The 26,528-nt window shown below is 38.1% G+C and overlaps 1 protein-coding gene across 1 annotated transcript in view; it reads left to right on the top strand.

Moving 5' to 3' along the window:
* SHROOM4 (shroom family member 4) overlaps positions 1 to 26,528 on the top strand; it is a 245,547-nt gene that overhangs the window by 107,173 nt on the left and 111,846 nt on the right. The window contains exon 2 of the mRNA XM_045860645.1: positions 11,285 to 11,436. Within this exon, the coding sequence (XP_045716601.1) occupies positions 11,285 to 11,436 (152 nt within the window). The remainder of the gene's footprint in view (positions 1 to 11,284; positions 11,437 to 26,528) is intronic.

Below are 26,528 nucleotides of genomic sequence, written 5' to 3'. Positions count from 1 at the left end.
GACTATTGGCCTTGGCTGGTGTGGCTCAGTGAATTGAGCACTGGCCTGCGAACCAAAGGGTAGCAGGTTTGATTCCCAGTCATGGCACATACCTGGGTTGTGAGCCAGGTCCCCAGTAGGGGACACATAAGAGGAAGTCACATATTGATGTTTCTCTCCCTCTCTTTCTCCCTTCCTTCCCTTCTGTCTAAAAATAAAATAAATAAAATATTTTTTTAAAAAAAGACTGCTAGACTTTTCTGTCATCCAAGCTTACCCACTAGATTTTCACACCATGCTTTCTTTTTTTAAGTATATTTTATTGATTATGCTAATATAGTTTTCCCAATTTTCCCCCTTTATCCCTCCTCCACCCTGCATCCCCCAACCCTCCAGCATCCCCCCTTAGTTCATGTTCATGGGTTGTACATGTATGTTCTTTGACTCCTCTGTTTCCTATAAAATCCTTAACCTCTCCCCATCTATTTTGTGGCTACCAATTATGCTTATTCCCTGTACCTTCCCCTCCCATTCCTCCCCTCCCTCTTTCCCCTGAAAACCCTCCATGTGGTATTCATTTCTCTGTTTCTGTTCCTGTTTTAGTTGTTTGCTTAGTTTTTGTTTTCATTGTTTTTATTTCTTTTTTTTTTTAGGTTCAGTTGTTGATAGTTGTGAGCTTGTTGTCATTTTACTGTTCATAGTTTTTTATCTTCTTCAATTTATTAGATAAATACCTTTAACATTTCATATAATAAGGGCTTGGTGATGATGAATCCTTTAACTTGACCTTATCTGGGAAACACTCTATCTGCCCTTCCATTCTAAATGAAAGCTTTGCTGGATAGAGTCATCTTGGATGTAGGTCCTTGTCTTTCATGACTTCAAATACTTCTTTCCTGTAAGTATTGCTTATAATCCTTCTTGCCTGTAAGGTTTCTTTTGAGAAGTCAGTTGATAGCCTTATGGGCACTCCTTTGTAGGCAACTCTCTCCTTTTCTCTTGCTGCTTTTAAGATTCTCTCTTTATCTTTAGTCTTGGATAACTTAATGATGATGTGTACCTAGGTGTGTTCCTCTTTGGGTCCAACTTCTTTGGGACTCTCTGGGCTTCCTGGACTTTCTGGAAGCCTATTTCCTTTGGCATATTATGGAAGTTCTCCTTCATTATTTGTTCAAATAAGTTTTCAATTTCTTGCTCTTGTTCTCCTTCCGGTACAGGGGTGCCAGATAATTTGGATATTGGAATGTTCAAAGTTGTCCAGAGATTTGTAAGCCTCTCTTCATTTTTTTGAATTCTTGTTTCTTCATTATGTTCTGGTTGGATGTTTATTTTTCCTTTTGTTCCAAATCATTGATTTGAGTCCTGGTTTCCTTCCTGTCACTGGTAGTTCCCTGAATATTTTGCTTTATTTCACTTTGGTATCTTTCATTTATTCTTTCATTTTGCAACCAAGCTCAATCAGTTCTGTGAGCATTTTGATTACCGGGTTTTTGAACTATCTATCAGATAGGTTGACTATGTCCTCATCACTTAGCTCTCTTTCTGAAGTTTTGCTCTGTTCTTTCATTTGGGCCATATTTCTTTGTCTCTGCACACCAGTTAAGTTGTAAGGGGTTCAGGCCTTTGGTATTCACCAGGGCAGGGCAACCATCTTTGCTGTGCGGTGTCGCTGCCTGTGGGGGAGAGGCCAGAGAGGGAACAATGCAGCTCAGTTGCTCCTCTCTAGCCCACTTTCCAATGAACCCTGGTGTAAGACTGGGACTTTCTCCCACTGTGGCACCTCCCCCCGCCCCCAGTCCACAGTCGGCTCTAAGTCTGTTTCTGGTTCAGCTGGCCCCGCCCACACATTCCACTGCCCGGACTCGGGACCTCTCAGCCAGCCCCGCCCACACGGTCAGCTGCCTTTCCCTGGGTTCTCTCAGCCAGCCCCAGCCTGGCAGCACTGTCTGGTCCGCCATCCCGCCCAGGGTGCTTTCAGCCGGCCCTGCCCGCACTGTCTGTCGCCTTGCCCAGGATTCTCTCAGCCAGCCCCCCACCTCAAATCATGGTCTGATCCGCCCCCACACCGCAGGACCTCTCAGCCAGCCCCACCTGTGGTCCACCGTCTCGCTGCCCGTCTTCTCTGCCTGCCCAGCTGCCCGGCTCCTTCCTACTGGTCTGGTTGAATGTTTCTCTAATTCCTTCATTGTCAGAGTTCCATGCAGTTTGATATTCTGGAACTTATGGTTTACTGTTTTTAGACAAGTTGTTATCCTCCTTTTAGTTGTGTGAGGAAGTGAAGGGTTTCTACCTATGCCTCCATCTTGGCCGGAACTCACACCATGCTTTCTTAATGCTAGGGAACATCATAGACTTTCTGGTTTGTTTTAGACTTTTAAAAATATATAACTTAATTTTATTAGAATAGACATTTAATGGACATAAGTAAAAAGACTGAAGGAGGAAACCACTAAAATACTATTAATGCCTATTGTATATGATTGCGAGAATATGAATAATTTAAATTCTGGGTTTTGTTTATTTGTTTTTTTGTTTTTTGTTTTTGCTTTCTGTATTTCCAAAATTATCTACCTGGATCACATATTACTTTGTGTAAGTTCCTTTTAAACACTATCCATTAGTTTACTTTAATAAAGTTGAATATGAAGAAAAGAGCAAAAAGACACCTACTATCTTATCACCCAAAAATTGTTTTGGCACTTTTTAAAAAGATTTTATTTATTTTTAGAGAGAGAGGAAGGGAAGGACAAAGAGTGGGAGAGAAACATCAATGTGTGGTTGCCTCTTATGCACCCCCTACTGGGGACCTTGTCAGCAACCCAGGCACGTGGCCTGACTGGGAATCAAATCAGTGACCCTTTGGTTTGCAGGTTGGCACTCAATCCACTGAGCCACACCAGCCAAGGCATCTTTTGGCATTTTTTAAAAAAGTAACATATAAACATTGAGGGCTCAGGGAAGTACAAAATTAATAGTGGAAATTCCCATCTATATATGTTCCATCCATTCTTCCCCAAAGGTAAAAACATTAATAGTTTCCTTCAAGGGGCGAAAAGAAACCAGTATCAGTGCAAACACATCCATCTCATCTTTTAATTTTTAACCCTAATATAAGGGAGTTAGTATTATGGTTGTATATAGTGAACTCTGTTGCTGTCACTTGCTTCTAGAAATCAAGGAGTAAAGTCATTAGCATGCTACTGTATCTTTTCCTCCAGTTTCTTCCACTCCAGTTCTTCCTGAACTCTCTCTCTACCACATCAGCTTTGCAAGATTCTTTGCTCATTTGGTTCACTGAAATTGATAGCTTATTAGACAGTCAAGAAGCACAGGCAATCCAATAGGAGGCAGTAATGATACCTGAAGAAGAGATAGTTGCCTGTGTGACAATGGCTTGAATGGAAGTTCTGCTTCTCTGAGTGTCTATGAGGAACTCTTGGGACCATGAGAAAGAGGCATATGTGGTATAGACAACAGGAGCAGAAAATAGCTCCAAGATTGGATGAGGGATTGATTCTGTTTTTATGATATGTAAAGATAGAAATTGGTTGGTGATTTTTGTTAAAGTTTCAGTTTTGTCAGTTGACAGGTTTGTTTTTATTTTCATGTCCTATTGAAATTATCCACCTTATTGGGAGGAGTGGGTCAGACAAATAGTGTTTCAAAGCAGGGAGGAACAATGGAAAAATTCATATTGTAAAGACTTACCTTTTGTGTGAAATGTTTTGCCTTGATTAAAGCTTGAGTATGTGAAAATAGTACCTGTTGGTTGGTCCCTACCTCAGAAATATAATCTGTATAGTCTAGTATTCTTTATTTTTTAAATTAAGGAATAATTTATATGTAGAGTAAATGCACAAATCTCCATGAATTTTTAGATATGTATATTTTCATTACTCAGCACCCAGATCAATATGTAAAATATTACTATTACCCATTAAACTTACACTCATATGTCTTCATAATCAGTACACCCTTTCCAGTGGTAACCACTATTCTGAGTTTTTACACCATAGATTGATTAGTTTTGTCTGTTCTTGACCTTCATGTAAAATGGAATCATACAGTATGTATTGTAGTCTGGTCTCTTTCTTTTTCTTTTAAAGATTTTACTTATTTATTTTTAGAGAGGGGGGAAAGAGAGGGACAGAAACATCAATATGTGGTTGCCTCTCACATGTCCCCTACGGGGGACCTAGCCTGCAACCCAGGCATGTGCCCTGACTGGGAACTGAACCGAGGTCCCTTTGGTTCGCAAGCTGGAACTCAATCCACTGAGCCACACCAACCAGGACTAGTCTCTTTCAATTAATGCAATATTTCTGAAACTCATCCATTTTGTTGCATTTAGTAGTAGTTTGTTTTTTATTGCTATATATTATGCTATTTTGCATATGAATGTGTTTTGATAGGCATGTGGGTTATTTCTAGTTTTCATCTATTATGAATAAAGCTACTATGAGCAATCAAGTCTTTTTGTGGACACACATACTTCTTTCTTTTGGATATACCTAAGTGTGGAATGTCTGGGTCAAAGAGAAGGTGCACAGATTTCTAAAGTGGTTGTACAATTTTATACCTGCACCAACAATTTAAATTTCCAATTGCTCTACATTCTTGCCAATAGTTAGTATTTCCAGTCTTTTAATTTTAGGCATTCTGGTAGATGTGTGGTGATATTTTACTGTGACTTTAATTACATTTCTCTTATTAAAAGTGATACTGAGCACCTTTCATGTGCCTATTGGGCATTGGACTCTCTTATTTAGTGAAGTGACTGTTCAAGTCTTTTGCCAACTGCTAATCGGTGTTTTTTTTTTCTTACTGATTTGTATGAGTTTTTCATATTCTGGATATAAGCTTTTAGTCAGATATATGTATTCTGAATATTTTTTCCCAGTCTGTGGCTTGTCTTTTCACTTTTTAGTGGCATTTTTGTGAACACATTTTTTTATTTGGTGAACTTTAATATAACATTCTTTCTTTTATGGTTATTGCTTTTTTAATCCTGCCCAAGAAATCTTTGCCCACCTCATGGTCACAAAGATATTCTCCTTTTTTTTTTACTCCAAAATCTTTATGGTTTTAGTCCTGTCATTTAAGGTTGTGATCTGGCCAAATTTTTCTAAGTAAAAATTTACATCAATAAAAATATTTTGAGCATGTGTCTTCAATATACATAATTTTATTTATGAGTGATAGAATTCACTACCAAAATATTAAATATTAATAAGGCTTAATTTTTAATAAATATAAATAGAAATTTCAATATCTCCTGTTCAGTAGATCACCTTGGGCATAACCTGGGATATATGTACCCTACTGTGGATATTATTGTTCTAAACCACCAAAGGCTAACATTTTGACAAACACTGATAGTAATAATGTCAGCAAAGGACTTCAGTGTAAATAACTGGCTAGAGTTTGCTAAGTGTGAACAGGACCCCAATGAGTATATTGCTGATAATGGAAGAAAGCCTGAGTTTACTCTTGCATAGTAATGTTTATTCCCTCTTATATGACTTATGGAGACAGCAGGATGATCTGGGTTGGTAGGAGCAAAGACAAACTGGCTTTTGGTTCCTGATGTAGGATATAGTGCTTTTGACTCCCTACCCCTTTCCTCATCACCAAATTCCTAGAGCTGAGTTTGGCTCTTGGCTGACTGAATTTTTGGCATAGATACTTAGAATCTGACTTGGGCTAATCCCCAGGGACATTTAGTGATTTGGAGCTTGGAGGGCCTTTGTTGTGAGGATTAGTAAACTAGGTGATGAATAATCAATTTGGGAGTTGTCTGCAGGAAAAGGGTCGTGCTGTGGTACAGAGCATAGTTCTCCTGATCCAAGGTCAGGGGAGCCAGTGGGCCTGATTTCACAGAACTTTACACTCCAGAACAGCCCTTTGTAGGATTTGGACATCTGCTTTTTAGCTGATAGAAGGAGAGAATATATTCTCCCGTGATGTTTACTTCCTTGATCTGTCTCCATACAGGGATTACTACTTAGAACTAGGCCTGCTTACATTTTTTTTGTACTTGGTTGTTTTTGAATTCTTTGTTTAAGAAAGAAGTTTCTGTTTTCTGTTTTGCCTTTTGAGAAGCTGGGATAAGGTAGGCAAGATGAAATTAGAAACATTAGAGTTTCTTGTTTTTCAAATCTAGACTACTTTGGAAATTTGAGAGGGATTTTGAAGGGAGAGAGTTGCTATTAAAGACAAGTTAGGCCAGCCAGTATGTCTGCAACCTGGAATCAGACTGTTGAAAGTCAGTGCAAAATATTGCAGAGTTTTCAAAGCCTGTATCTCTCTCATCAAGGGCACTCTGTTTAATTTCTCCTATCATGATCATATTCTAAAGGATATCAATCCTGAAGGTAGAGAGGGCAGATCAGAAACAGTCCCAAACCAGTGATCTACTCAAGATCTCAAACTAAATTTCAGAATAAACACACACTTTATAATTCTTGATGATTCTACTTCCAAATAGTTCAACTTCTCAAATCCAGCTTATCTCCACCTCTACATTTTCTTTCCATTGACTCCCCAGAGAAGACCAAATTGCTGAATGAGTATCTGCAGTATTACTAAACACTTAAAAATCTTTCAGAGGATACCAAAAAGACATTCAGAGGATATTTTACTTTCTTAAAGCAATGTAGTACTATATTCTGGGTGATTTTTTCTGTCTATTGCAAAAATATACATCAATTTAAACAAGTAACCATGTCGTTTACCTTCTTAGACTAGTTTGTGGAAGTAGGAATATGGGCTGGCAATTTGGCCAGAACCTCCTAGAACTGGCCAAGAAAGTTTTAGTCAATGGCTGATTTTCCAATAAATTTACTGTGGCAAACAGAGGTATTCAAACTCATGTCATTGATTTTTAATGCTGCTCTTACACTATTCTTACAAATACTTAATACCAGTTGGTTTTTGTTGCAGATGCTGCTACTTTCACTGATTGCATTTTCCAAGATAAACCGGATTTAACTTTTTTCCTTCACATTCTCATATCTTCTAAATTTATTCAAAAGACCCAAGCAAGTATCTACTAATATCTGACTAAATAAAAGCTACTAGAAAGCCAGTAAGTGCTGTTAAGCCCATTTTTCTTTGCCTTGTCTGTCAAGGGGCCAACTTGTCACTTTGTTGACTGCTATCAGAGCACTTCATGCTGCATTGAAGACTCATGAAAAATTTCCAAAGTGTCAGCTCATTAGCACAAAATGGGGCTTTAGGAATCTCTTTCTCTCAGTGTCCCAACTGTGCTTTTCAAGTGTTCCAACCTTGATGGACCACTCTTAAACAATAGATAAAGATTACAGGAAAATGAGAAATGAATATTCATTAGTTCATTTTGGAGGCATGAAACATGGATGAAAGCAAAGTACAATGGGTGTGAAAAGCTGGGACTATCTCTCAGCAGAAGGAATATTGCATGACTTTGCTATCTGTTCACAGGTCATTGAATGTTATAGCTCCAAGGGCCCTCAGAAATTATCTAGTCAGAACCCCACATTTTACCAGTAAGGGTAAAAGGCCAAAAGAGGGGAAAGGAACTTGTCCAAGGTTAATTAGCTCTTCCCAACTTTCTAGACACCCATTGGCTTTTGGTTATATGACCTTCCATAATTGATGTTCAATTACTTGAGTCACTCACTGCTAGCTCAGTGATCACTTGGACAATCCAAAATGACACAGAGGTTAACCATCATTTACACTGGGTTTTGTAATGTATGTTTATAATGACATTCCAATGCATCTGGGTCCAATCTGAGAATTCACAACACTTAAATGGAACAAGAAAGCCGCCCTGAAGCTCTGATTCAGGAAAAGATGGAAAGTTGACCAGCCTTACTGAATGGACAGCATAACATAATGCTATACAGCCCCTCAAGCAGGGCATGTTAATCTCAACAATTTTGTTGATTCACACCTTTCCTGGGTTCCAGCCAGAGTTGTGAGTGGGATGGTTGGAAAAGGAAAACAAAACCTTTCAGAAGAATATACAGAGTGAGACAAAGTAGGTTTACAGTTATTTGCATAAAAATAATACAATAATTAATAATAATAATATAAGAATAAACTTTTGCATACTCACAACTGTAAACCTCCTTTTGCCCCATTGTGTATATATCTTTTTCCTTCCTTTTCTTTCTTCCTCCCTTCCCCTTCCCCTTCCCCTTCTCCTTTCCTTTCCCTTCCCTTCCCTTCCCTCCCCTTCCCTTCCCTTCCCTTCCTTTTCCTTTCCTTTTCCATTTCCTTGCTAGAAAAATGAACAGCTGCTTTATCTTCTACATCAAGGATGTCAAACTCATCTTCACCAGGGGCCACATCAGCCTTGTGGTTGCCTTCAAAGGGTGGAATGTAATTTCAACTCCTTAACACTTAAGCAGTAGTTACATTTATACAGCCCTAAAATTATTTTGGCCCTTTGAAGGCAATCTCAAGGCTGATGTGGCCCCTGGTGAAAATGAGTTTGATATCCCTGTTCTATATAAACAAATGTGTGGTTGAGCCATTGACCTAAAGAACTAGCTCTAGGAGGCAAAACAATAAATGGAAGACATGCTGGATCCCAGACATCTATGTGGAGGTGGGGGAGGAGAAAGACTAGTGAACAATAATATTTAAAAGCATCAAAAAATCAGGAGGTGTAAAAGGGAATCAGTTGTATACCTCAGTAACTGTCCTGTGTCTGGGAAAGACTAGTTTGGGGTACAGTCCAAAAGATCTTTAACGAAATGAAATTTCATTCCTTGCTCTGAACCAGTCTGGACTCTGGGATTGTGCCCATAATTTTCTGTTTTGTTGTCTGCAAAACCTCACACTTGTGCTAAAGTGGTATCATTACACTCACCATTTCTGTCCTGAGAAGGATGATCCTGAGGTTTGAGAAAGGGTATGGAATAGCAAAGGGATACATAGTTAGCCTGTGTAGTCTAAGAAAGGACTGAGATAGTGACCACCAAAGTGGCAGTAGGGAATGCAAAATGCCTGAGCATTTGCTACAGCAAGAATTAAACATTTTATTTTAAAAAGTTTCCCCTTTTCATTTTCTGGCCTAGAATAAGCATAAATCTCATTCATGTAACAAAGTGCTAAATTAACCTAAACTGGTACTTAATATCAATACATATTGAAGGGAAGACTTGGTATAGGTAATAGTAATATGGATAATTGAGATGTATGAATAAAAAACAAGTAGAGTGAATGAAGACTAATGTATACCAACAGAAAAATATATTAGCATTCATTCGTTAGACTGCTGTTTGTGGTTGTTTGTTAGCCTAACGAAGCCCTTTCAAATGGCTGATATCTGTTGAAAGCCCTGCCTGAGACTGAGGGCCTTCCATGGATGCCAAAGAAGTGAGTCATTCAAATAGAACACCTGAAATTCAAGTAGAACACTTCTTCTTCTTCTTCTTTTTTTTTTTAAGCAGGCAACAGTGACTGTGAAATAATAGTGATAATGACAATGGAAATAAGAATGCGATCCTAATTAATTTACTGAGAGTTGTGCCCCATTTACCAATATTGACTTGTTTTGTCTTGAGTGGTAGCCCAGATACTGGAACAAAGGTATATATATTCAAAGTCGCTTGGCTAACCTATAATTTATCAAACAAAGGTTAACTTTTAAAAGAAGTGTTGGACTAGCAGCTATAAATTAATAACAATCTATGATTTAACTCAGAATTTCTATTTATTTGATGAGGTTTTTAAAAACCTGAATTAACATTTTTCTCTACACTTAGGTCTTATCTGCCAAATTGCACATAAGCTGACCAACCTAAAGTTCAGCAATATTCTAACTTCCATGGTGTGGGATAGATTGGAAGGATTTCTTTTAAAGACTGAGAGGAAGATTGGAACAAGAGTGGAAGTGTAAAAGCACATGTGGCCAAAACCAGTGCATAGTCACCCCACTTAGAATCTACCTTACCCTAAAAATTGTGTAGTTTAATCACCTTCACCTTCCTTGCCCTTTGGAGAAACAACAAACACCTCTTCTGGATTCCAGCAGTGGGTTGGACCTTTTTTTTACTTGACCGTCTGTGTGGACATATAAACTTTAGCTGGTAACACACCCCTGAGGCTGGGAGTTGTGTGTTCTTTGTTCTTTTCTGTATGTCTAGCACTTAGCATGTTGTCCTGTGCATACTATAACTTCACTAAAAACTTGAAGAATGAATTAATGGATGGATGAGATGACTCCTACCACCATGGATGGAACTGATGTTCCAATAGGCAGAACTCACCTTTGGATAGAAAGAATATATTATGCATGAAAGTAGCCATAAGTGAGGACCCTTAAGGGACATTCTGCTTTTCTTTTGCATACCCTGGTGGATATTATTTATGACTTTGCTTTCAATGCTCTCCTACTTCTGCTTGCCAAGAATGTCCTGCTCAGTTGAAACTGAATACCTTCTTGCCAAGATAGTCCTGACCAATATAAATTCTATAGGCTATAGTGGAATGGTGAACATCCAGGTTCCGAGCTTTTGGTAAATGCCCACTATGTGCCAGACACTGGAAGCACTGTGCTAGGTACTTGTTGAAGAGACACAGATAAATGATCAATTACTTTGTGCATACTTTGTATCTTTTGAATTTGCAATTCCACTCACAGAATATTGAGCTGGAAGCCACCTTCAAAGTCAACCCACTTGCTATAATAATCAGAGCTCTCACATTTATTGAGGATTTACTACTCCCAGACCCATCATATACTAACAACCTTGTGAGGCAGGTACTCTTGTTATCTATATTTCACTTATGAGATCCTCGAGACACAGAAATATTAAATAACTTGCTCAGGGTTTCACAGCTGGGAAGTACTCAATCCAAGATCCAAACTCAAGTTTGTCAGAGTTCAAAGTGTGTTCAAAGATAAGGAAAGGACTTGCCAAGGTGATTTTTCTACAGCCTAGATCTTCTGGCTGTGATTTACATGCACATTTTGCTATGTCATTCTGTTACTTTAGCCCATATTGTAGGGTTCCTTCCAAGCATCATTTTTGTATTTAGAAGTGTTTGTCTCCCCAGATGACTGTACTGTTAACTGTGTTGCCTCTTTCCTCAAAGGGGTTGCCCAAGCTTTGCCTTCTGTAAATAATGGCCTGTGGTCAGCTTGTTAGCTGCTGCCTGGAGCTTCCTGGAACCATTCTTCACCTACCCACCCCCACCCCTGCACAAGTACTACTTGTGGTTCAGAGGTTGGGGAGAGCCAGCAAGTAGAATTTTGGGGGAAGAGTTACTTCACCACCTGCTTTCTATTTTTTTGTTCTCTGCAACACAGATTGAAGATGGGGGCAAGGCAGCCTTGTCCCAGAAAATGAGGACTGGTGATGAGCTGGTGAATATCAATGGCACGCCATTGTATGGCTCCCGCCAAGAGGCCCTCATCCTCATCAAAGGCTCCTTCCGGATCCTCAAGCTGATTGTCAGGAGGTAAGATACAAGATATCCTGCAAGGTGCAAGGGATGTCAAAACCACTTGGTTGGTAGTAAAGTCTCAATAGAGTCATATCTCTGTCAGGATTACCAAGGAAAGAGGTGTTTCCCCTGAACATAATTCTGCAGACAACTGAAGCAGAAGGCATAGGATAAAGGGCCTTAGGTTCAAATCCTGATATTGTCACATACCATCTGTGTCCCTTGGATAAATTTATTTTACTTCTGCAAGACTCAGTCTCCTTATTTGCTATTGAGAGAATGAAATGGCTCAATACATGCCAAGGGCCTACCTAACCCAGTGTTTTTTTGTCTTCTCCTTCATAACAGACTACCACTACTCAACCTTTAAAGAGATCCTACTACCTTCCATGGTAGGCATTCTGGAGGCTGTGGCAAACTCTAGTATAGAAACCCTGCCATTGAGGAGTATACAGTCTAGCAGGGAAGAAAAGACACACATGTGACAAAATAATTAGCAATATACTTTTGAAGAAAGCAGTTAAGGAAATTTTGCAGGGCAAAGGGTGATTGTCAAATGGATCATCCAAACAGACATTGCCATTGGAGTGCAAAAGAGAGCACTTCAGATAAGATTGATAGAGTAAGACTTCATAAAGGAGGTGGAATTTGAGCCAAAGGGTGTGTAGAGTTTGACAAATAAACTATCAGAAGGAAAAAGGCATTCCAGGTAAGGTGAGTGGCATAAGCATAAGTAATGTAAGAGCATTTTGAGACATAGTCATTCTGATACTGCCTAACATGTGCCTGCTGGTGAGCTTTCCATATGGCTGCTACATCTTTGCTCTGTACTACTGGAGCTTATACTTCATGTCTATTAGTTTGTTTCCTATGCACATGCCTAAGTTTCTCCATCTTAATTATTTTTATTAAAAAAAAGAATTTTAAGTGTCTTTTTACAATTATACTTCTCCCTCTGGCTACTACCCCATCTTCCTCCTTATGCTTATACCTGGTCTTTCTAAAAGAGATTCTATAATCAATGTCTCCATTTCTTCACCTACCATTTCACTTCATACCCACTGCAGTGTAGATTTGACCTTAAGAACCCCACTGAAACTACTCTGTCAAAAACTACATATTACCTAACTGTCAAAGTTAATGGATTCAGCTCACCTTTGTGAAACTCTTCTTTCTTGCTTTCAAGATACCCATTTACTTGTCTGTTCCTTACCTCTCTGTTTATGTTTTTAAAACCAGGTTTCTACCTGCTCTTCCTTTGACCAACCCATAAATGTTGACCATCCCAAGTTTCACCCTTTCTGACTTCATTAATATATCATGGAAAAATCTCACCCAGTTCCAGAGCTTCAATTACTATCAATATGTGGATAAGTATATCACTTGTGCCCCAGACTCATATAACCAACTTCCTATTGGATATTTATACTTAGATGTCTCAGAAGCATTTCAAGCACAAAATGCTCAAAACCTAAAATGGTATCTTCCCAAGCTCCTTATCACAGTGACTGAGACCACCATGCCCTCAGTCAACCAAACCAGAAACATAGAAGCCGTCTTTAATTCTTCCATTGTTCTCATGCTCTACATACATCCAAATGATTTATCCTGAGGAAAGAATACTTAAGGTAAAAGGATTTTGTTAGTAAGGGTGAAGTTATATAGGATCCCAGTCATTTATTATATTACTTGCTGGTACCTAATATTAAGCCATACCTGCCCTGTATCTTGATAGGCAGTGACGTGTTAAGTAATGCCTTATACATAGATACATTGTCACTGACTCCATCTTGAACTGGTCAAGATTTAAGTTTTAAATAAGGCTTCTTAGAGGGGTAGCATGGTAGATTTGGAAGAGTTTTGTTTTGTTTTGTTTTGTTTTGTTTTGTTTGAGTCAGACAGACCCATGTATGTTACTTCCTAGTTCTGTCATATAGGAAATAATGGTTATTCTATAATGACATTGTTGTGTTGATTATATAAGGCAATTTATGTAAAATGCCTTTCACATAATGGGTTTTTAATGAATTTCAGTCTCATTCCTTTCCCTAGGGCATAAAAGAAGCATAATCAGGGTAACCAAACATTATTAAATAAGGAAAGCATCAGAACTGGAGTGTGCTTTGCAACCTAAACTTCAGAGAACACGATTAGCTGGGAAACCATTTAAGGATGACAAAAACCTGCACAGGAAATAAAGGTCCCTATGAGATACTGGTTATACAGAGATCACAGAAATACCAGCATTTGTAGGAAATGTAGACACTATCTAAGGTGGCATCTGAACCAGTCATAATAATGGGAATGGTCGGGTGTGTCACTCATTCATCTTCCCTTGTTAAGCTCCATGTCTTTTTTCTCCTGTAGCAACATCTGCCACTACCAGTCACTTAATTATGACCTTGGAGATGAAAGAACCCTTTGGTTTTGCTGGTGTGGCAGATCCTAGGCCTCCCTGAACCTATGTTGTCTCCCCTTTCAGCCTCCTCTTCTTAGTCCCTAGTGGGGGCTTATTAGATGATGCTGCCCCCTTGTGGAAAACACAACCTTCACCTATGGACTACCCTGGGGATAGTACAGGAAGGACAGTTATTCCTTCCTTGTTAGTATAAATTGTTCCTCAAATTTATGAAAGAGCTCTTAGCACATAAAATAAATGTGTTCTCACTTAAATTTAATATCTATTGTAGTGTTTTAGACTAAGGTAGAAAGACTTTGGTTTGAGTATGCAATCAACTGACAAAGATTCAACACTGAGCATTAGGTCTGGGCTTGAATCCTTTGGAATGAATATACAAAAAAAAATGGAACTCTAAAAAATGGCTTATTCTGAAAAGCCCACCCAGATCTTACTTCTATATTTCCTTTTATATAATGATCAACTGAGTCAGAAATCTAAGTGTTACCTTCAATTCTTCTCACTTGCCCTGGTTCCCATCAACACAATCCCCTTTAAACCAGTGCCCTAAAAAACTCTCTGTAGCTTTTCTCTTAGTTGATTTCACTCATGATTCCTGGTTTCTCATACTTTGGTCTTACCTCCTCCCAATCAATCTATTCTCCAAATAAGTCATCTGATCATGTCACTTACCTATTTGAAAAAAACAAACAAAAGCAGGAACAATAACCATACAATCATGTTGGTCCCAAGAAATTTATTTTATAATGATATAAACTACACTGAAGATATTGTAGTCATAGACTGTTTTTTTTGCATAAAAAGGCATTCAAATATGTAAAAAAAACTGTTTGTAATACAAGAAGAAAATTATAGAAATGTCTCTATGGGAGACTTCCATGTAATTTACCTATGACAGATGAAGTAGACCAAAACATAAGTACTTAGAATATTTGAAAAACATAATTCATTAGATCTAATTAATAAATATCAAAAATATTTTATAAACAGTGAATACACCCTCTTTTCTGAGAACATTTTGAGAAATATTGATAATATTTTTGAAAGATTTTATTTATTAATTTTATAGAGGCGAGGGAGAGAGAAAGAGAGGGAGAGAAATGTCAGTGTGTGGTTGCCTCTCACATACCCCACTACTGGAGCTGACCCTTTGGTTCACAGGCCAGCACTCAATCCAATGAGCCATACCAGCCAGGGCCAGAGAATATTTTTTTTAATCATTGTATGGTATGCCACAAAGAAAACCTTTGAAAACTCTTATAAATAGAAATTATACTTGTACTGTTCTCAGATGATAATGTAAATCTTTTTCAAATTAAACAAAAGACTCCAACTGATTGAATGTTTAAGAACACATTTATACATGTGTGTTATCCCAAAGAAACTCTAGCAGACTAATAAAAAACAACAAAAATGACATCATGACTTATTTGAGTACAATATTCAAAAATAAATTCATAACCTTAAATATTTCATCATTAAAAATGAAAAATGAAATTACATGACTGAGAACTCAATATAATATGAAGCCAAGGAATAGTTTTTTTTTAATGCACTTGTCCCAGGACTATATTATTATATTTTTGCTGAATATACATATATGTCCATATGCTGAATTTCTTAATTACACATTTGTGTTGATACACAATTCACTTCCAAATAACCAATTAAACTCTTCCTGAGGACATTATTATTACCCACTCATAATTCTATGGTCCTTATTTTAGTTACTGTTATATTTTTATATGGTTTGGATAGAGGCTGGCACATAGTATATATTCAGTAAATTAATAATAACTTTTCACTGCTTACATGTGTGTCTGTATCTCTGAAACTAGATTTTTAGTTTCCTAAAGGCAGTGGTCATATTTTGTTTGCTTTGGTACCTAGGCTAGTGTCTTAAACACAATAAATGTACAGTAATAGTTATTTTTTGATACAGAACTCTTAAGAGCTCTACCTTATGATATACTACCTTCTAATATCAATGATATCTATTTAAATACAACCTTTCATAAAAGATCATTATTCATTAGAAAACCAAGTGGCATGAAAACATATGTCTCTGGTAGATACATGATGAGAGCTAGTCAGAAATACTGGTTAACAAGTTTAGTCAGGGCTCCCCAATGAGTGATATAAAACATAGTATGGAAATACTGTATTATAAAAAACCCTAATCCATGTGCAATTAAAATACAAAAGTAAAAAAAATGTATGCCAATTAAATGTTAAATTTTACATAATCTTGAGTTTATTCTGTTTCACATTTTAAAATATGCATTGGTTTTTATTTGAGAGTACACTAACTGACTCATTACATTAATTTCCGATAGCCTTCAAACAAACAGCTCTCTTATTCTTGCATTAGTTGCTGCTCTATTTATTTTGAGAGATTTAGTTAGCTAATAAAATTATATATATTTTATTCTTGTAAATATTTATGAATATAAATTATATTACCCTATAGAAGTTCAGTAAAGACTAAAGACATGGGAAACTACAGCAAGCATAGAAGTTCTATATTATTTTCCAATGTAGATGCAGTTTCCCTTTAACTATAAGAGGTAGGCTTTTTTTAATGGGTGGATGAATTAAGTAGATGAGCCTGTAAAAAATTTAATCAAGAAAACAAAGATGAAGTATAAATAAAATTTAAATGATAAACAAAATATAATACAAAAGCATCTTAAATTATACTACTACAATTGTACCTTAATAAATTTGAAATCTCAGAGAAATTCAAAATATCTAATAAAAATTTCAATACCAAGCATTCTTGAAAAGTGGAAAACTAAATGAACCTGTAAGTATAGAAACACTGAAAATAATTGTCAAAGAGAAACTTCCAAAACCACTTTAGGGTCAGATGTTTTTATCAGTGAATTTCTTCAAACTATTTTTGAAGCTAACATTACTCTGATACCAACACATGACAAACTGCTCCAAGAAGAATATTGTATTTCACTTGTGAACATAGATGCAAAACTTGTAAATGATAGTCTATCAAATCTACTTGAATAATATTGGATGATAATAATTCATTACAAATATTATAATATTTTAAGAGGTAAAATCTTAACTCCGATAATGACATAAAAATGAACATATGTTCAAGATTTTATTAAATAATTAATGAGGAGATAGTAACATGTAGTTCAAAAGATAAATCAAAGAAGCACGACTTTAATTTAAAATTAACAATAGATAACAATAACCAGTTAGGAGCTATAAGGATAAATATATTCCATTCACAACAGCAACCAAACACAAAGAATTATTAGGAATCACCTTAAGAAGAAATATATATGAAAGATGATATACATGGTAGAAATGACAAAACTGTATGGAAAGAGAAAATGTATACAAGTAATTTTTGATCATGTGAGTAAAGTCTCATGGCACTATATTAAATGATAAAATAAAAAAGCAAGACACAATTTAATGGACAGTATGGTGATGTTCCCTGGTTTAGGCAAGCTCTCCACAGACAACTTCCAAACCATTATTCCTCCAGTCTCATGCAAAAGCCCCTCAGTTTTGAAATTCAAACAAGGAGGTTTTACCATTTTTTATCTCCTTACCAATATCATCTATCAGCCTCCAGGTCATTCTCCCACTTGTCTGATACTTTGGCACCTGATTCACTGTCATCTTCTGTACCCCAATTCCTGCTGTCATACTGAAGGATTTCATTGCCTTTGTAGACTTTTATTTTTGCTGTTTTATTTTTTAAATATTTTTATTGATTATGCTATTACAGTTTTCCCAATTTTCCTCCTCTATTCCTGCTCCACCCTGCCCCCCTAACCCTCTAGCATTCCGTCTCCTTAGTTCAGGTCCATGGGTTGTACACATAAGTTCTTTGAATTCTCTGTTTCCTATACCATTTTTTATCTCTCCCCATTTATTTTATGCCTACTAATTACATTTCTTCTTCCCTGTACCTTTTACCCCCTATTCCTCCCTTCCTCCTCCCCACTGAAATCTCTTCATGTGATCTCTGATTCTGTTCCTGTTCTGGTTGTTTGCTTAGTTTTTCTTTTCTTTGTTTTTCTTTTCTTTTAGGTTCATTTGTTGCTAGTTGTGAGTTTGTTGTCATTTTATTGTTCATAGTTTTGATCTTCTTTTTCTTAGATAAGTCCCTTTAACATTTCATATAATAAGGGCTGGGGGATGAACTTCTTTAACTTGACCTTATCTTGGAAGCACTTTATCTGCCCTTCCATTCTAAATGATAGCTTTGCTGGACAGAGTCATCTTGGATGCAGGTCCTTGCCTTTCATGACTTGAAATACTTTCCAGCCCATTCTTGCCTGCAAGGTTTTTTTTGAGAAATCATCTGATAGCCATATGGAAACTCCTTTGTCTACTTTCCTCTTGCTTTTTTTAGGGTTCTCTCTTTATATTTAATCTTGGGTAACTTAATGATGATGTGTCTTGGTGTGTTCCTCTTTGGGTTCAACTTCTTTGGGACTCTCTGGGCTTCCTGGAATTTCTGGATTCTTAGATAAGTCCCTTTAGATTTTGAATTCTTGTTTCTTTACTTTGTTCTGGATGAATGTTTATTTTTTCCTTTTGTTCCAAATCATTGCTTTGAGTCCTGGTTTCCTTCCTGTCACTGTTGGTATCCTGAACATTCTGCTTTATTTCACTTTGGGTATCCTTCATTTATTTTTTCATTTTTTAAAGAATTTATTTATTTATTTTTAGAGAGGGAAGGGAGGGAGAAAGAGAGAGAGAGAGAGAGAGAGAAACATCAATGTGCAGCTGCTAGGGGCCGTGGCCTGCTATCCAGGCATGTGCCCTGACTGGGATTCGAACCCATGATGCTTTGGTTTGCAGCCCACCCTCAATCCACTGAGCTATGCCAGCCAGGTTTTTTTTTTGTTTTGTTTTGTTTTGTTTTTTTCATTTTTTGACCAAGCTCAATCAAATCTGTGAGCATTTTGATTACCAGGGCTTTAAATTCTCCTTCAGATAGGTTGGTGATCTCTTCCTCGCTTGGCTCTCTTTCTGAGGCTTTACTCTGTTCTTTCATTTGGGCCATATTTCTTTTGTTTTGGTGCAGCTGATAGGTTGTAAGGGAGAGGGGCCTTGGGTATTCACCCAGGCAAGGCAACCCTCCATGCTGCACTGTGGTGCTGCCTGTGGGGGAGGGGCCAGAGAAGGAACAGTGCAGCTTGCCTGCTAGTCTCGAGCACAACTTTTCAACAGACTCTCATGTGAGATTGGGAGCTTCTACTACTGCCGCAACCACCGTAGCCCACAGCCACCTCTAAGTCCCCTTAAGCCATCCCCTCCTGTGCAGCCTGTCCAGCTAGGCAACCAGCCCTGTCCCCAAGGTCCGCTGTGCAGCGGTTTTTCTGAGTCAGCCTGTGTGGTCCTGCCGTCTTACTGATCTGGTTGTTCTGATTGATTTTTTTCTTTAATCCTTTGTTGTCAGAGTTCCATGCAGTTTGATTTTGTGGTGCTTCTGGTTGTTTATTGATTTCAGATTGGTTGTTATCCTCCTTTTGGTTGTGTGAGGAAGCAAAGGGTCTGTACCTACACCTTCATCTTGGCCAGAACTCTCTGAGGTCAAACTTTAGTTTTATGGGTCCTTGATCCTCAGCAATTAACCCTGTAATATCAGCAGCTCACTCCCCCAACTGTATTATGGACCTTGCCAACCTTTCAGCAAATATTTATTGAATGTCTAACCTATGCTAGAGTATGGTGATTTGATCATTAATTATATAGGTATGGCCCCTGCTCTCATGGACCCCTGATAACTTTCATTTGTCTTCTGTCAGTGTTCCTTATCAGAATCACAGAACAAAGAAAGTAAATTGAATGACTATTATCTCAATTGCCTCAAGATTGACACATAGCTGGGAGCGTAAAAGAGAAGTTAATTCATTACACACAATGGATGCTTTAGAGCTGTGGTTCTCACTGGCAAATAGTACTTTGGAGCTTGTTTGAAATGCAAATTTTTGGGCACTACAAAGATGTACTGAAGCAAAACTTTGGAGGTAGTGCGCAGCAACTTGTTTTAACAAGCTTTCCAAGTAAAAAGCTTACAGCTTGAGAATCACTGCCTTGAGGCATTGTTCAGTTCTCAGGAGTTAGTTGAGAAAGAGTAATTTGAACTGTCTGATAACAATCTCTTCTCATTCTAGCTTTCTCATTATACTTTTCTCTTTACGATAGCTCTTCAAGGCCTCAAATATTATTTTTTTCTATTGTCAGTCTCCTTTTGATCACCATGACCCATGATTCCCCTTATTCTATATATTTAATCTGAACAACTTCATTTATTCATGGTTTTTACTATCACCTCTGTGTTCATGACTGTATCTCTAGTTCTACTTTCTCCTCAATATTCATATGCACAATAGCCTGGTAAAAATCTCTGCAGGAAAACCCAAAAGAAAATTGAAATGCAATCTGTATAAATCTGGATTCATTATCAAGCTTGTAAAAGTCTCCCTTTCCAATAGTAGTTGTGGTACTTTCATCTACCTAGTCACCCAAGGGAGAAACTGGAGTCATTTATGACTCCTTGTGTTCTCTCACTAAACCATGTTGATTTTACCTTGTAGACACTATCAGAATTTATCCTCTTCTCTTCATTGCCACTACTGTTGCCCTAGTTCATGTCCTCATCATCTCTCCCTGTACTATATCAGTAGCCTCTTAGCTGTCTCAGATCGGTCTGCTAAAGTGGTGCCACAGAGATAAATCTAAATACAGATTCAATTATATCAGGCCCATTGAAAACTTGTTAGTGGCCTTCATTGCCCAGAGACATGGTGTATAAGACATTTTATATCTTCATCCCTATCCATATCTGCAACTTCATCTGACTCCTCAACAGGAATAATACCATTGCTGGAGGAGTACCATTCCCCAAGAATTTCATACTGTTCTTCAACTCTGTAACTCTATTATCTCCTTTCTACTTGGAACATACTTTCCACTTTCTTTCCTTAGTTAACACCTTCATAATAACATTATTTAATACTCAGTTCTGGGGTTGCTGTGTCTAGGATACTTTCTTTTTAGAGAGGGGAAGGGAGGGAGAAAGAGAAGGAGAGAAACAACAATGTGTGGTTGCCTCTCACACACCCCCTACTGAGGACCTGGCCTGCAACCCAGGCATGGGTCCTGACTGGGAATCCAACCGGCCACCCCTAGGTTTGCAGGCCAGCACTCAATTCACTGAGCCACATCAGCCAGGGCTGTGTCTGAAATACTTACTTTGGTGCCTTGACTTGAGTTAGTTGGCCTTTCTTTCTTTCTTTCTTTCTTTCTTTCTTTCTTTCTTTCTTTCTTTCTTTCTTTCTTTCTTTCCTTCTTTTTATTTTAATATTTGTGGTTTGCCTTATTTTTTAAAAGGATATTTTATTGATTATATTATTATAGTTGTCCCATTTTTTCTTCTCTTTATCTCTCTCCACCCTGCATCCCCAACCCCACCAACATTCCTCCCCTCTTAGTTCATGTCCATGGGTTGTATGTTTAAGTTATTTGGATTCTCCATTTCCTATACTATTCTTAACCTCCCCATGTCTATTTTCTACCTACCCATTTTGCTTCTTATTCCCTGTACCTTTTACCCCCATTCCCCCACAACTGATAATGCTCAATGTGATCTACATTTCTGTGATTCTGTTCCTGTTCTACTTGTTTGCTTAGTTTCTTTTTGTTATTTAGGTTCAGTTGTTAATAGCTGTGAATTTCCCGTCATTTTACTGTTGATATTTTTATCATCTTTTTCTGAGAGAAGTTCCTTTAATATTTCATATAATAAGGGCTTGGTGATGATTAACTCCTTTAATTTGACTTTATCTGGGAAGCAATTTATCTGCCCTTCCATTTTAAATAAAGCTTTGCTGGATAGAGTAATCTTGGATGTAGGTCCTTACCTTTCATGACTTCAAGTACTTCTTTCCAGCCCCTTCTTGCCTGTAAGGTTTCTTTTGAGAAGTCAGCTGACAGTCTTATGGGCACTCCTTTGTAGGTAACTGTCTTCTTTTCTCTTGCTGCTTTAAGATTCTCTCCTTCTCTTTAAACTTGGGTAATTTAATGATGATGTGCCTTTGTGTGTGCTTCCTTGGGTCCCACTTTTTTGGGGATTCTCTGAGTTTCCTGGACTTCCTGGAAGTATTTCATTTGCCAGATTGGGGAAGTTTTCCTTCATTATGTTTTCAAATAAGTTTTCAATTTATTGCTCTTCCTCTTCTCCTTCTGGCAGCCATATGAATTGGATGTTGGAATATTTAAAGTTGTCCCAGAGGTTCCTACACCTCTCCTCATTTTTTGAAGCCTTGTTTCTTCTTTCTGTTCTGGTTGAATGTTTCCTTATTCCTTCTGCTCCAAATTGTTTATTTGAGTCCCAGGTTCCTTCTCTTCACTCTTGGTTCCCCATACATTTTGCTTTATTTCACTTTGCATAGTCTTCACTTCTTCCTCTATTTTGCATCCATATCCAATCATTTCTGTGAGCATCCTAATTACCAGTGCTTTGAACTCTGTATCTGATAGGTTGGCCATGTCCTCATCTTTTAGTTCTTTTTCTGGAGTTTTGATCTATTCTTTCATTTGGGCCATACTTCTTTGTCTTGGTACACCTGTTACATTGTACGGGATGGAGCCTTAGGCATTTGCCAGGGCAGAGCAACCCCCTTTGCTGCTGCATTGTGGCACTGTATGTGGGGGAGGGGTCAAAAAGTGAACACTTGCTTAGCTCTCACTCGCTTTCCATCACTTCCCCTGCTGCCAACACCAAATTGGGCCCTTCTGGTGCTGATTCCCAGGTGGGTGGGTTTGTATATGTTCTAGGACCCCGTGGGTCTCTCCAATGAAGTCTCCTTTGAGTTTGGGAGTTTCTCCCACCACCTCAACCATCACAAGTTTTTACAGCCTGAGGTTTTGAGGTTTTATTTCCCTGAACTGGGACCCTGGGTTTCTTGGTCTGTCTCCCTCCACAATTGTTTCTCCTGGCTTATCCACACACAAATGTGAGACCACCCCATTCTCCAGCCACCACCTCTCCTGCCTGGTCCATCACCTTGCTGAAGGTCCTCTCTGTCCTAGCTCCCCATTTCTGCCCCTCCTACCAGTCTGGATGAATGTTTCTTCTTTAATTCCTTGGTTGTTGGACTTCCATACAGTTTGATTTTCTGGCAGTTCTGGTTGCTTTTTGTTTTCAAATTGGCTGTTGTCTTTCTTTTGGTTGGGTGAGGAAGCAAAATGCAGCCGAGAGGGTTTCCCCACCCCGGTGAATACCTAAGCCTCCACTGCTTACAGCATAATAAGTGTGCCAAGACAAAGAAATATGGCCCAAATGAAAGAACAGATCAAACCTCCAGAAAAAGAACTAAGCAATGAGGAAATAGCCAATCTATCAGATGCAGAGTTCAAAGCACTGGTAATTAGGGTGCTCACAGAAATGATTGAGTATGCAAGTAAAATAGAGGAAGAAGTGAAGGCTGTATGAAGTGAAATAAAGAAAAATGTACAGGGAACCAACAGTGAAGGGAAGGAAATAGAGATTGAAATCAACAATTTGGAGCAGAAGGAAGCAACAAACATCCAGCTGAAACAATGAAGGAACTAGACTTCAAAAAAATGAAGAGAGGCTTAGGGATCTCTAGGATAATTTCAAATGCTCCAACAGCTGAATCATAGGGCTGCCAGAAGGAGAAGAGCAACAGCAAGATATTGAAAACTTATTTGAACAAATAGTGAACGAAAACTTCCCCAATCTGGAGAAAGAAGTAGACTTCCAGGAATTCCAGAAAGCCCAGAGAGTCCGAAAGAAGTTGGACCCAAGGAGGAACACACCAAGGCACATCATAATTAAACTACCCAAGATTAAAGATAAGGAGAGTCTTAAAAAGAGCAAGAGGAAAGGAGACAGTTATGTACAAAAGAGTTTCCACTAGACTATCAGCTGATTTCTTAAAAGAAACCTTGCAGGCAAGAAGGGGATTTAAAGAAGTATTTGAAGTCATGAAAGGCAAAGACCTACATCAAAGATTACTCTATCCAGAAAAGCTTTCATTTAGAATGGAAGGGCAGATAAAGTGCTTCCCAGATAAGGTCAAGTTAAAGGAGTTCATCACCACCAAGCCCTTAGCTTATGCAATGTTGGAGGGACTTATGTAAAAATTAGAAGATTAAAAACTATGAACTGTAAAATTACAACAAACTCACAACTATCAACAACTGAACCTGAAGAAACAAAAAGAAATACTAAGCAAACAACTAGAACAGGAACAGAATCACAGAAATGGAGATCATATGGAGGGTTATCAGTGGGGAAGGTGAGGGGGAGAATAGGAATACAAGGTACAGGGAATAATTGGCAGGTACAAAATAGACATGAGGATGTTAAGAATAGTATAGAGAATGGATAAGCCAAGGAACTTATATGCAAGACCCATGGACATGAACTAAGGTGCAGGGGGATGATGGAGGTTGGCAGGGTGCATGGAAGAGGGGAATAAAGGGGAGAAAAAAATTGGGACAACTATAATAGCATAATCAATAAAAATACATTTTAAAAAGTATCTTTAGGTTGAATAACTGAAGTTGTAAACATCAACTAGCTCCAAGCTGGTTTACTTCTCATTTCTTAAATGTGCCTTTGCCTTTTCTATGTTGTTCCTTGGCCTAGAAAGTTTTCTACCTCTTTCTGCCAAACCAAAGACAGGCCATACAGTTAAGTCAAGCTGCAATATAAGGCGAATATAGTGCCAGAGCTAAAAAGGGTCTCTGTGATCACTATATTCAGTGATTCCATTTTGTAGGTTAAAAAACTGAGACCTGCAATGAAAAAGGACTTTGCTAAGGTCACACAGCTTGGAAGTGACAGAAGTAGGACTAAACCAGCAGCTTCTGCTTACTAGCCAAGCATTCTTTCCACTGTTTTTGGGACATCCACATTCTTTACCTCCTTTAGAAAGCCTTTATGTACTTGAGGGAAACATCTTCCTACATCCAAAACACATTTGTGATATTATTCTTTACCGTATCTTTTTTGTCTGCCAACTTTTATGAAATGATCCACTTCCAAGGGTTTTGCCTCTCTCCTGGATAGAGGAGAGTGCCAAGTCCCTCTCACATGCTTTACCTTCTTCCTGAGCTGCAGAGTTCCATTCCAAATTGTGCATTACTGCTTACTCAACCTCCCCCTTTATATCTCTATTTCTGTCCATGGCACGTTTCCCAATCCTGTTCATCAAGCCCATGAATACAGAATCCTCTTCAATTTACTCTTTTATCACCAACAGTCTTCAAGATCTTTCAGAGCTCCTTTTGCAGTGTTTCTAATACCCATCTCATCTGTCTCCTTTGACTTCTTCCCACTATGCCAGGGACTCATTACCTTTGTCTGGATGCCCTCCAACCCATTCGCTGCAGTTCTTCCAAATGCATCTCTCTAAAGCACATCTCTATATTCATTTTAATCAGTAAATGTTCTCTGGGTAAACCCCATGAGCTATGAGAACTAGTTGTGCTTAGTCTGAGTCATGGCATTCCCTTTCTCAAAAAAAGGCCTTAATCACCTCCAGAATTAAGTCTGAACACTTAATTCCAGCATTGAAGACCCTGTATAAATGGGTCTAAATAATATTTTCCCTACCCTTACCTTACTGAAACCCAAAGGGATATGAATTAAGAGTTCATCTCCTCACTTGGACATTCCAGTTCTTTCCCTTGTGACCTGGACCTCATTCCCTTCCACTTCCTGAAGAAGTCTTGCTCCTTTGATTCTCATTCTCTTTGCCCTTGTTCCATCCCCTACATCTGCAAACTGACTCATATCTCTCCCATATTGAAAAAAAACTTTCTCAGACTTATATTCATCTTCAGATATTGCCCTTTATTTGTTTCATAGCTAAACTACTTCAAAAAATTGTCCACACTTACTGTTTCTACTCTACCACCTTTCACTCATAAGCACAACCCATAGCAATCTAATCCTATCCCCACCTACATCCCTCAAGTGACTCTAGCCAACATTGCTTGTTAATTAAAGAAATGAACTTTTTTTTTGTTTTTATCTTACTTCACCTCTGTGTTAGTGTGCTATGGCTTCCATAACAAAATAAAAAGTGGTGCCTTAAAACAACAGAAATTTTCACAGTTCTTAAGGCTAAAAGTTTGAGATCAAGGTGTTGCCAGAGCCATGCTCCTTCTAAAGGCTCTAGGAAAGAATCCTTCTTTCCCTCTTCCTAGCTTTTGGTAGTTGCCAGTAATACTTGGCATGCCCTGGATCATGGACACATCAACCTCTTGCCTCTGTCTGCATATAATGTTTCTCCTGCATCTCTGCATCTGAATGGCTTTATTATAATGATACCAGCCATTAGATTTAATGCCTACCTTAATCCAGTATGACCTCATCTTACCTAATTACATCTGCAAAAGACCCTATTTCCAAATAAAGTTGCATTCTGAGATTCTGAGTGAACATGAATATTGGGGGGGGGCACTATTCAACCCAGTGCAACATTTTCTCAGCACACTTAACATGTTGAACACTGCTTCCTTCTCAAAATTTCCTTTCTCTTTGCCTCCAATAACACTACTCTTCCCTGTTTTTCTTTGGCTTTATTTCTTATTCCTTTTCTATGGCTCCTTTTCCTGTACTTTCCCTTTAAATATTATAGTCTCTTCTCATACTACACAT

This window comes from Phyllostomus hastatus, unplaced genomic scaffold (genome assembly GCF_019186645.2).
Source record: "Phyllostomus hastatus isolate PE091 unplaced genomic scaffold, TTU_PhHast_1.1 phas_scaffold_200, whole genome shotgun sequence".
In the NCBI taxonomy this organism is placed as follows: domain Eukaryota; kingdom Metazoa; phylum Chordata; class Mammalia; order Chiroptera; family Phyllostomidae; genus Phyllostomus; species Phyllostomus hastatus.
The sequence above is the reverse complement of the archived record's forward strand: the minus strand, read 5'-3'. Positions and strand labels throughout refer to the sequence as shown.